This window comes from Oryzias latipes, chromosome 10, assembly GCF_053564925.1.
Source record: "Oryzias latipes strain Hd-rR chromosome 10, Olatipes_Hd-rR_3.1".
Lineage (NCBI taxonomy): Eukaryota > Metazoa > Chordata > Actinopteri > Beloniformes > Adrianichthyidae > Oryzias > Oryzias latipes.
The window spans coordinates 22,374,693-22,386,925 of NC_136246.1; the positions used below are offsets into that span (position 1 = coordinate 22,374,693).

The 12,233-nt window shown below is 58.5% G+C and overlaps 1 protein-coding gene across 4 annotated transcripts in view; it reads left to right on the forward strand.

Moving 5' to 3' along the window:
- The window catches only part of LOC111948020 (uncharacterized), a 30,259-nt gene extending 26,407 nt beyond the window's left edge, over nt 1–3,852 (forward strand). For all 4 annotated transcript variants that reach the window (XM_078953601.1, XM_078953602.1, XM_078953603.1 and 1 more), the window contains 2 exons: nt 1,361–1,942; nt 2,957–3,852. In XM_078953601.1, the coding sequence (XP_078809727.1) occupies nt 1,361–1,942; nt 2,957–3,793 (1,419 nt within the window). In that variant the 3' untranslated portion in view covers nt 3,794–3,852. The remainder of the gene's footprint in view (nt 1–1,360; nt 1,943–2,956) is intronic.
- The last annotated feature ends 8,381 nt before the right edge of the window (nt 3,853–12,233 follow it).

Here is a 12,233-nt window from a genome sequence, read left to right on the forward strand (position 1 = left end):
GATCGCTGCGACGAGGGCGACTCGTCGCTCACGCGGATTCTCTTCTCCTCGACCCTGCCTCTGTGGACCTCGTAAAAGCCCGCCGGAGAGGGCATCCCCCTTTTGCCTCGGGAGCGGCATCGGAGCGCGTTTCCATTTTCTCCGAGCGAGGCTCGGACTGGCTCGCGGCCCTTACTGTGGCCGGGAGGCATTTCAGCTCGCTGCTCTGACCCGATAGAGAAACGTAGTCGTCCAAGGCGGCCCTCACGACCAGTGGCAGGAGTCTACCCGGGTCGGCGTCGGCGAGCGCTCTCTGAAACTGAGGCCGTTTCACGTGCAGGTGGACGTTGGTAGAGAGCATGGACCACTGGTTGTGCCTGGCGAGGGTCTTGTCGAAAAACATGAGCACCAGGGTCCTGTTGTCGAACATTTCGCTCAGCACGGCGAGTTTTAAGTAAGGGAAGAAGCAAAGAGAGGCCATGATCACCAGAGTGTAAAAGCCGTCTCTCCTCGAGTGCTTGTCACTTTGCTTGTTCACCATTTTCTTCACGAAGCGCTTGATCCTAGCTTCGGGTGAGCAGAAAAGGGTGGACACGGCGGCTGCGCTTTTGAGAGCGGCGTCCCTCACGGTTCCCAGATCTCCTAGGTCCGCTCGGACCCGCTCGCCGACATTCCGGAACTCGATACAGCCCGCGAGCCTGAACACTCGAGAGGTCCATCGGCAGCGCTGCGACGGGACTTGACCCTCTCCGCGCTCAACGGTCCGGTACTCGTCTGCAAATTCCCGCGTGAGGATGGTGGAGAAAAGTGCAATCATGGCCGGCAGGCAGGATTTCAGCACCCGCGCCGATACGCCGCACTGGTCTTCGACCCACGGACCTCCGCGAGGTCCGCCCGTCCGCGGGTCAACTTCCAATGCTCCGTAGCCCACCGTCGCCTCCGTCCCAGAGTACCAGGGCCCCCTGAAGTCAGGGTCCTCCCTGCGAAATGCGGCTAGCCCCACCACGGGGCAGGAAAATTCCCCCGACGCCGAGGCGTAAGAAACTCGGGCGGCCATAGCCCGCACGAGGGCGCAGTCGAATCCCGAGCACGAGTGCTTGCTGAGGTGCGCTGAGCATACGTAACAGTCCGGGATGTATCGGTCGTCAAAAGCGCATTCCTCCTCCACGCAGTGGCTCACCCACTGCGGATCGTCTATTAATTCTGAAGGCCAGCGGTCCATCGGCGCTTCCCTTAGCGTCTCTCGATTCTCCTCCTCTCCCTTCGTATTTCCCTTAGCGTCTCTCGATTCTCCTCCTCTCCCTTCGTATTTCCTTTCTCTGTGTTCTTCTCCTTTCCCTTTTCTTTGTTCCTTATCAATTTTTATTGCCTCTCTTCACAGGCGAGCAGGGGACAGAGCGCCGACCTCATCCTGGTGGACGAAGTAGGCTTCGTGAATTCCAAGGTGCTTCTGGCCGTCCTGCCCAACATCGCGTTCAGAGGACGGAAACAGGTTCACATCACCAGCCACGTCAACAACACGCCTTGGCTGAACAAGGTCGCGGACATCCGCGACGACCGGGGAGGCCCTGCTTACCACGTGGTGTCTCAGAGTTTCAAATGCGCATACCACGAAAGGGATCCGGGGCTCACCTGCTGCTGCCTCGGCGTCTACTGCCCGCAACACATTTCGGTGGACGGGCAGCTCAAGGAGCTCATGAACATGGTCTCACCCAAGGGTTTCGAGAGCGAGGTCACAGGCAGCAGCAGCACTTCGTCCGAAGACATCAAGACCGACACCACAGTCCCGTTCGAGGCTTCCGTCATCAACAGGTTCCTGTCCAACAACTGTTGGGCCCTGGAAGACGTGGCCCGATCGATCGTGACCAGGGCTTACTTGTGTCTGGACCCAACCTTCGGGGGAGGTTCCAGGTCCTGCGCCGGAGTTTGTTGCGCCGTGGAGATCGCTGGAGGCAAGCTAGTGGTAGGTCTCCCGCCCACGATCGGCGCCTCCCTCCTCTGTCCCCCCTAAACCGGACACCAGAAGATCTCTAAAAACGTACCCGTAATCGGGAGCCGGCCCGGGAAGAGCTCGCTCCTCGGGCCCGGGCTTCACGTCCATCAGGGTGCAGATGTACGCGCTTACGCGGTTCTCGTCCTGCACGCTGAGGGAGGTCTCCGCATCTGGCACGGAGCACGAGATGAGCTCCAGGGCCTGTTCCCAGACCCCGCACTTGCAACTCCCCGCGCTATGCCCCGAGAGCTCCATCAGCCAGCCCGTAATGGCGAGCGCCACCACCGTGTGCAGAGAGGCCACGTTCCGGGAGCTGGCCTTTACCAGGGCCAGGTACTTAAGGGGCCCGCCGCGCACAGACTCTGCAGAGGCGAAGGCAGAGAGAACCATCTCCTCATGCCCACGCCACTCATGCTGGCTCATGCAATCGTGCACAAAACGTCTCGGCACGCTGTTTCCGAGGGCAAGGGTCACTGCCTCCGAAAGCTCCACAGGGACGCGCGGGGCCGAAGCCAGAGCTTCTCGCCCCGAGTGCTCGTTCCTCGAACTCAGCACGTAATGAGAGACGAGCGAGTCTGTCACCAGTATTCTCGCGGGCGAGAACGACACCACCTGACTGTACGCCGTCCTCAGTTGCCCGATGTCCATCTCGACGAACAGGTCCATGTTGCGGCGGAACGAAGCGAGGGCTACCATGAACTCGTACCGGGAGAGCAGCAGCTCCCACGGCATGCGCATGAGGCTCAAGAGTTGTCTTCGAGCCCTGCGGCACGCGGGACAGAAAGACATGTTGACAAAGCGTAACCTTCGTCTTACTCGAAGGGTGATATTGCAACAAGTGATGATGATGATGATAATGATGACGATGATGATGATGATTAAGAAGCGGAATGTGATCGTGTTGAGCAGCCAGCGGTTTCCTATGTGCAATTCGTTTTTCGCCACAAAGTACCTAAACCTGCTTTCTCCCCCGTCTCTTTGCAGATCATGTCACTGGACGAGCTGGAGATACGTGACCTAGATCAAGTCACCAGGGTGTACGCGGCCCTTTTGAGCGCTCACGTCAGGCTGCTCAAAGTCCTTTTGCCCTCAGCGCACTGGAAAGAGGTGCCGGTGGTTGTGGTGTTTGAGCAAAACACCTACGTGAACGCGCTGGCCGACCTGAAGGAGCTGCTCGAACACGCTCTGGCACGCGCTGGCTTCAGGGTTCTCTTTTACAGCAAGTGGTCCCAGGTCAACTCCAGGTACATGCTGGGGAAACACGTCAGTGCCAAGACCAAACTGGCCATGGTGCTCAGCACCGTGTCCGCCATAGAGAGGGACGATCTGGGCTACTGCGAGTGCGTCATGTCCCTCGGCTGGGCCGTGCTGGCCGAGGCTGTGGGGAAGGGCAGAGCCGTGGAAGCCACCCTGGGCGTCTCTCGGGGCGCCGGCTCCAGCACGAGAACCGGCTCCTCCATGGCCGTGCACATGTACAGGAGGTCGAGGAGCGGTATCAATTTGGCCACGGACACGACCGCTCGAGCTCTGGAGATCCGAGACACCATCTCCCTACCCGACAGCAGGTTGGCCGACAGGTTGCACGCAGAGCACGGGAAGCGGCTCTTGGGCAAACTGAGGGAGGAAATGGCTGCCGTCTCGATCAAGGAGTCAGCCAAGGGCAGCGGGGGGACCGTGGTCACCGGAGGCAAAAAGTCCAAGGGGGGCGAATACACCAGGGACGACGTGCTCTCCGCGTTTCTGCTCCTTTGCCACACAAGAGACGAGATTCACGGGGGAGAGAGCTCCGTGAGAATATGCGGAGAGGTTCATTGTACGTGAAATGCAGCTGTGTTTTGTTTTGTTTCACCTCAATAAAATGAAAAGGGAAAAGGCTCAAACGCTTGCTGTTGCCGGTGGTCACGTTTCTTTATTTCATTTTATGTCCCCCATTTCAAACTCCCGGCGTTAGGGTTTCGAACCCATGCTCCCCCTAAACCTTTCACTGCACGAGCGTCGGGAGCTCTCGACAAACCCAAGCACACTGGTTATCAGATAGCAGAACCTTTATTGAGTCTCATAAGATAAAGATGGTAGCGAAAATGTGAACAGACACACACACAGCAAGCAGAACTTCAATCGTCGTCTTCAAACACGACGCCTTTAGGCTCAGAGAAGAGGGGGAAGGAACCCGGATCGAACCAGTATCCTTCTTCGTCGATGGCCAGGCCCAGTCCTCGCATGTGGTCTACAACGTCTGGGTGGTGCCACCGGAGTGCTGGGTCGTAGCGATCATAATTTTCTATGCTGCTGTCTTCCTCATCGTCATCGGAGGAGCTGTAGATCTCGCTTCCCGATGAATCGGACGGGGGCTCGAAATCGATCCGCGGCTCTGCGATCCCAGGGTTCGACGAGAGCTGGAGGTAAAGGACGCTGTCCGGTTCGGCCTCGGTCTCCTCAAGGCCCGAATCGCCGTCATGCTCCGAGCGGGCCATCTCTCTGGGCGAGAATACGGGAACAACACCGTCTCCTTCGGGACTGCGGGCCGTGGTGAACGATTCAGTGTCCGTTGTGACCGTGAAGGACGATGCCCTGGTGCGCGTCACATCCGAGGAGTACAAGTCTTGTTCTGGAGTGGTTGACATTGCTGCAGTGGCGGATGGGCTTGTTGTATCAGACTGCTTTCGTGTGAGTGTACGCTCCAGAAACAGACAAGTAGACAAGACCGAGGCTTCGTCTCTTCGCTCTTATGCTGCTTATGGGCTCAAGTAGACGGGAAAGGCTCGTCCGACCTCGTTCATCTCCACGGAACATAGACCGGAGCTCTGAGGTGTAAAGTGGTTCCGATGAAAATGGGTAGAAAATGAAATAAAATTAAAAAAAAAATTATTACACACACTCTAAATTTCTAAATTCAGCCCCGTTGCCTTGCGCTTGTACGGGTGCTTGCTGCGACGCTCAGGACTTGTTATCTCGGCAGCCCCACGCGTATCCATCCTCTTCGCTGTCGTACTCCGATGGACCTTTCGAATCCGTGACTTCCTCGTCACCACAATAGATCGAACGGATTCCCCTGGCGAAGAGGCGCTCCACGGGTTTCAGGTCTCGACGGACTGGAGGGGGGAAGCCAGGCCAGCGTCTTTCGGATGGGTCGAGGTCCCAGTTAGCCAGACTCGGGCTGACGGGGCGAGCGGCATGGCGGTGCTGGACTTTCACACGATCCGTTGCCCCGAGCCTGAGGTTGCCAAAGCTTTCCCGCAAGCGGTCTCGCTCATCGCCACTCTCGTCGTCCTCGGTCGATCGGTCGCCATCCTCGCATCTCCGCCCCGAGTTCAACCACCCCCCGGCCCTTCGATAGTCCCCGACGTCCGGGATCGTCTCTCCCTGGGGCCGGCTGTCTTTCTCGCGCTCCAAGAGCTTGCGTATCACTTCGTAGTCGTGCCGCGACGCCTCGTTCTCATCCTCGTTGTCCTCCTTCCCCACCACCTCGTCCTCCCGTTCGTCCTGTTCGGAAATCGTGTCCTTCACGCACAGCTTTATCACGTCTTCCGCCGACTCCCCCAATATTCTGGACTCGGATTTCGAGTAGGCGTACCACCCGGCCCCGTCCGGGCGCTTGCGCACCTGGTACTGGACCGTGCAATCTCTGCCTCGCACCCACACGTCGCACGCAGCTTGCTTGAAGACCACGCGGTAGCTGCCAAAGCGGGTGCTGAGCATGGACCTAATCGTTTCTTCCTTGTCTTCGAACTTGGGAGGGTCCATGTCTTCGGTGGAGCGAGAGCTGATCACCGCGGCCTTCGCGGGTCAGCGTCCAGGGTTAATGAGCGGCGGTTTCTGCGCCCAAAAGACCTGCCATGCTCAACAGTCGGAGAGAAAGAAAGCGCAGGCGAACGCCAATCTCGCGAACCGACTGTCGCGCAGCCTGACGGAGAGGCTCAGCTCCGAAAACTCTTCTCGAACCAGCCACCTCGCCCCGAGGAGATCCACTCTGCGCCAGAGCTCATCCAAAGCCGGGTCCCCCTCCACCAGGGCGAAATACGTGGCGTAGAGAGGTGCGAGGATCGAGAGCAACTCCTGACCAGAACGTATCTCTCGAGCGGAGACGTCGCATTCCTCGACGGGGGCCTTACGATTCTGGGGAGGTGCGGAAGCGAGGCCGCCTCTTTGCTTCTCCACGGGCAAAGGGTACCTGGCGTACAGGTTGTAGAAGCGGCCTCGGCTCAGGCGGCACGCGTCCCCGCAAAGCCCGATCAAGGCTGAGTGCGCAGCGCTCGAGTCCTCGGTGAGCCGGGAGCACAGCTCGGGCTGCACTTCCCAGAGAGCCAGGGCGTCCGTGAGATTGCGGTGCCTCAGCAGAGACAACTTGGCGTCTTCGAAAGGCGAGTCGACGACGACCAACCTTCCGTCGGTGGTGAGCCAGAAAGATTTCATCCCGAAGACGTCCGAGAGCCTTCCCTCGCAGCAGAATTCGGGATCGCCGTCTCCCGACATCATTACGCGGTTGAAGCGAACTCTTTCGAGATCTGTTAAAACTCCCGGCAGGCACGCGTCTCTCGGTCGCGCCGCATCGCTGACGGGAATCCCGGAGAAGAGCCAGCAGTACCTGAAGTGGATTTTGAGCGGCAGCACGAACTCGCTCACGGCGGCCTTGCAGGGACGTCTTTCTGCGTCGCGGGTTCGGCGAGCCCAGGCACTGTGCGCGATGAGCTCCGCCGGACACAGCGCCTCACCCGCTGCCCTCTCCTCGAGCAGCGAGCTCACGCGTGGACCTAGGCCATTGCGCCTCGCGCGCCCTGGCCTGTCGAGAGCTCCGTGGAGAGCTCTGTCACCAGACCCTGATGACATCCTTTGGTTGCGAAGAGAAATCGTGCGCGATCCCGTGCCTGGCTCCAGGCCGCCGGTGCCTTTGGCTGTGGCTGTGGACTGCGTACGGCTCAGGCTCTACAAGGATCAGGTCGAGGAGGAGAGCAGGCGCTCCGAACGGGAGAGGGTCTCGGAATACAATCGGCTGATGACAGACCGAGTGGCGCAAGCCGTCTTGATTCGCGAGCTGGGTTTGGAAGGCGCGAAGGCGAGGGTGCGCGAGATACGGGCCTCTGGAAATCTAGAAGGGGACGCCTCCGATCGCCTCATGTATCGATTTCGGCGCATGGTAGAACGGGTGTTTGAATATTTCCAAACGAACGGCATGCGCATGGAGCCCTTTCAGATGGAGCTCTTGAGAGGAGTCGTGCTGGGCGTCACCGAGGCACAGTTCGGAGACGAGCTCTTCAGGCACAAGCACGCCCTGCTGAGCACGCTGAACCTCGCGCCTCTGGGTTCCGAGAGCTACGATTACCAGGACCCGGCGCGCAGCCACCTGCACGAAGTGGAAAAGGAGTTTGCTCGATACGCCAACCCGTACACCCTGTGCCTCGCCCCGAGGCAGTGCGGCAAGAGCCTGGCGATGAGGCTGATACTGGCGGCGGTGCTCTTGCACTTGGACATCAACGTCATGGTGCAGGCTCAGAACAAACACATGTGCACCACACTGAGGCTAGGGGTGGAAGCCGCCATGGAGGAACTCCAGAGACTCCCATCCTTCCTTCAGACCGAGAGGACCGTGAGCGTTCACGGAAGCCCCGAGAACCGGGTGTACAGATTCGATCCCGGGTACAAGGGCTCGTCCTTCGCTCACTTTCTGTCCAGCAGCAACGACGTGAGTGGGCACTCTTTTACTAGTCCTCCTCGTCCGTCCCTATCTATCTCATTCTCTGTCACCTCGCTCCTTCTTCTTGCTGTCTTTGCTTTTTTCTTTCTCTCTCTCTCCTTTCATTTTATTTCGTAACACCAACTTCAGACATCTGTGCCAGGTAAGTGACTCTTTATAAGGCTCCAGGATTCTGTTTCACAAACATTTTGCAGCCAGGCTCGCATCAGGTGTCAAACTAGTCCAGGGGATGGAGCGACGACAGGGAGACGAACCTACGGTCTACAGCAACATCGTCCGCAGGGACGGCGTGTACGTGCCGATCGGCCTAGACCCGTACTTTGACGTCTCCATGTCGCGCAGGCTCGAGTGGTTGAACAGCACAAATGGAGGCCGAGACGTCCACCCGGACGACAATTCGTATTTTGCGCAAGAAATGGTACGGCTGGGAATGCCCAGAGAGAACGATGAAACGGGTATTTCGCAGGCCGCCCAAGGCCGTGCTCCCGCCGAGCCCACGGGGCACAGTCGATGTTTCTCCTGCGGCATGGACGTGGTCGTTGCGGCGCCAGGCGAGACCTATCTGAACCAGCACGCTTTCGTCTCGGGAGGCGCTTGCCCCGTCCTGACTTCAAACTACACACCTGAGCGCATCGCCATTGAGTTGGGCCAAGCCAGGTTCACTAGAGGCCTAATCGCTCACCCTCAGGCTGTGTGGGTGCCGGCCGGGACGGACATTTCTCTGAAAGTTCATCTCACCCACGGGTTATACGTAACGTTGTCCGAGAAACTGTGGTGCTACATGTGCGGCCGCTGCCCAGGGGAGCACGGGCCTCGCTGTTATCACAAAATAAGAGTGCTGGCGGGCGCTCTACAAGACACCCTCCTAAATTCGGTTCTGTGACGGGTCACCGAGCTTCGGAGGCGAGTTCTCTAAGCGCGAGCGAGCCTCACCCTGCGCCTCGTCCCCGTCGGGCCCGAGAATCTGAGACGAATTTCACTTTGTGGATTGTTACCGAAAGAGAAGGAAAAAAAGAAAAGTAGGAAAAGAATATCAGCAACATCGCACCCTCTTGCAGAACGTCAGTCACACGATGAAGCGTGCGAAAAGAAGGGTGAACACGGCAGAGCAGCAGCAGCAGCAGCAGCGCTCTGGTCCTCTGGGAGGAACTCAGAGGCCCTCGCCTGACCGCGTGTACAAACCCGTCTGCTACCTGACAAGAGGATCTGAGGAGAATGAGTGGAACGTGTGGAACGCGTCGTCCGAAGCTGTGAACCTGCGCCCCGGAGACAAATGCTCGGCGAGGATATTGGATCGAAACTTTGAGAGCTGCGCGAGCATTGTCGTGCAAGCACTCGTAGACCTCGTCCTGCTCGGGTGCTCTGGCAGAGCCTGCGCCCTCGATCGAGATGTGCGCTTTCACACAGACGCACGCGGCGTCCTTCAGTGCGCGGCGCGCCAGGACGAGCTCACGAGACTGTGCCTGTCCAAAGGAGTGGACTGTTCTCTCTTCCTGAATTGCTACGCGCAGAAGCCCGAGGACGAGAAGGGCGAGGACTCAAGGCTCGGAGCCCGGCTTCAGGTCTTGTTTGCGCGCTCCGTGAAGGAGATGCTCCGCAGGCAGTACGACGTGACGCACCATTACCCCCTGTTCCGTCGAGCTTTGAGCCTGCACTACACGTCCGAGGTCCGGTCCGGGCCGCCCGAGGTGGAGGACATGGTGGCGCCAGGGGGGCTGCTCGACCGTAGTGCGGAGGAGCACGTCACTCTGCACGGTGTACCACTGGTGGGTTCGGACCGCTTTTCGTTTTCTCGATGGAGGTACTACGAAGAAGACGAGGACCCTGCGGAGGACCACCGAAAGGGCGAGGCTCGGGACGGCTCTGTCGACGAGACAGAAGGTGACAAACTCGACGTCGAAGAGCCCGGGAGCGCAGAGGCTGAGGGGGAGACCCCTATTAGCGGAGGAAACGGGAGCTCCCGCGAAGAGGAGGTCGGCGGCAATGATGGCGAGGACCTCGCGAGCGGCGAGGACGAAGACGTGGCCGCAGTCGATCCGGGAATCGCTCACGGGGTCGGGGAGATCTATGCCGCCTTCAACAATCTGTCCGGAACGCTGACGGACGGCCCGAAGGGCTTTCCTTACGCGTTCACTGTGTTCACGGGCGCGGAGCTACGCTTCAACGACCTGGTCGACTACTGCCTGAAACGAGCCTCGGGACCCCTGGGTCCCTTGCCCGCGCGCTGTCACTGGGGATCGATAAACCCTGTGCTCCTCATGGAGGACCCGGTTGATCGCGACACAGGGAAGGTTTCGCGCAGGTACACCGTAACCTCCAGAGGCCACCTAAGCACCCTGATCGCAAGATCATCCTCCTCGTCGCCTTGCGACCGACCGCCCCCTTGTTACAACGAGGTCTTCCTGCCGGGCAGACCCGTCAGCAGGCTGAACTTGGACCTGGACCTCAAGTGCTGTCGGGGATGCAGCGAGAAGTTTTCGAACAGGACCGACCGAGCCACCAAGGCTCGCCTGTGTCAGAACGTAGTCTCGAGCCTCGTCCTCGTCGCCGCGGAATCTGTGCTCGGGCTGGCCGGAGTGAAGCGCGCGGAGGTCGAGGGAAACCCCGAGCTTTCGGGGGAACTGTGCCGATCGCTGGGCAAGTTCGCAGCGTACCAGAGGGTGTCCACGGCCAAGGCTAAGCTCAGCATGAGGATCCTGTGGTACCTGCCCGTCGAACTGTGCAGCTTCGATGGAATCGAAGTTTACGGACGGCTGCTGAGAGAGATGGAGAGAAGGTCCCTGCGCTACTCTGTGCTCTCGTACCCGGACGACCAGTCTCAGTGCGGGCTGTGCGATCTCAGAAGAGCGGTCGGTGAGCGGAGGGCGTCCGGGTCGGGATGGCTGAGGACCGAGGACCCGAACGCCGGCTCGCGCAGGCGCTCGGCGATCGACAAAGCTCCGTATTCTTGCAGAAAGTGCGTGAGACTTCCAAACTGCAGCAAGGACGGCTTCGCTTTCGAGTACGTGGACACCTTTAACGCTCGAGACTTAGAGGATCCTCGCTTCGAGGACCCCTGCGCTCTCTCTGTGGGCCTCTCCTCCAACCCCATCGCTCCCGACGTGACGTCACTCGGCGCACGCTTCGAGTGCGCAGTCGGGGCGGAGAGAATCTGGCCTGGTCCCGAAACGGAGCGACCAGGGGCCCCGGATCGAGCGGTGGCAGAAAGCGAGGCTCGGAGACTGTCCGATCAGTGGGGCGTGCCGGTGACGCTGAGGACGACCGGATCGGGGCTGGTGTACGTGCAAGCCGACGAAAAGTCTGAGACCTACCCGTGCCCCATTCACGGAAGGGTACATTCCAGGACCAAGCTTTGTGCCCTGGTCTTTGACTCACACACCAAAGCCAAATGTTTTGTGGCTTGAGGAAGGAAGACGGGTCAGACCTGCTTGTAACTGATGCTCTTAAGGGACTTACTGGGGGAAACTGGGGTTGTTTGACATCCGCTGTTTTTTTTTTCCGTTTTTTTTTTTTCTTTTCTGTTCTGTTTCTCTGCTTTGAAAATCAGTGTCTTACAAATGGATCAATACATATGTGTGAAATAATAAAGTTTGCACCAAACCCCATTTGAGTCTTATATGTGTTGCTTTTTTTTTTTGCTTGTTTTTCGAGTGTCAACATTTTATTTCGCCTAGGTTTGCACTTTGGATGCAAATGCATTGACCCTGTGAGCAAAAAAAAAAAAAATAAATAAAAACAGACGAGGTTAGACAAGAATCACAGAGGGTGCTGTTTTCTAGTCAGAGCTTTATTTGGAACGCTCAGCAGAAACTGAAGCAGCAAGCAAAAGAGTGTATGTGTACAATCGCCCAGACATCTCAAGACAGGAGACACAGAGCCTGTTGGTTTTTAGTTGGAGCTTTTGAAATGACCCACGATCGCACGGTCAGTATGGGCCCCCAAGATACACCATGTCAGCATATCTCATCCACTCATTCACATCACACATTCTTCTGGCGCTTCACCGGTCTCAAGACGGGCTCGGCAGTCGACGGGCTCAGTCCCTGTCGTACGCGCCACTCGGCCCGGCTGACGTGTGTGAATATCGCGTCCGCCAGTCGGGCGGGATAGGCGTGAAGCTCGTCCAGGGAGTGCCCCTCGCCCTTAGCGCCCCTGTCGTAGGGTCCCCGCTGAGCCGCTTCCGCGTGCTTGCGCTCTCTGAAACCCGAGCAGTTCTTTTTGCACAGCGAGGCCTCGAAGGGGCTGTTGGTCATCAGCCTCGTCCTCTTTCGGTACTTGGTGCCGTACATGCAGTAGTCCAGCCTGACGATGCGACTGTCTCTGCAGCCCGAGGTGAAGCTTTTGCGCTTGACCCAAGTCAGGTACTTGTAGCTCTTGGCGCCCCTTTTCGCGTCCATGTACTCGACAAAGGAGCTGAGAAAGTGCTTGCCGGGGTCCTCGTACAGCCGGTGAGAAACCCACCGCCTCCATAGCATGCTGGAATCCGGGTTCTCGACAAAGTACAGCATGCGAGGGTTTTGTCCATGAAAGTGTTCTATGATTTCCAGCGTCTTGGTCACCAGCGAGTCA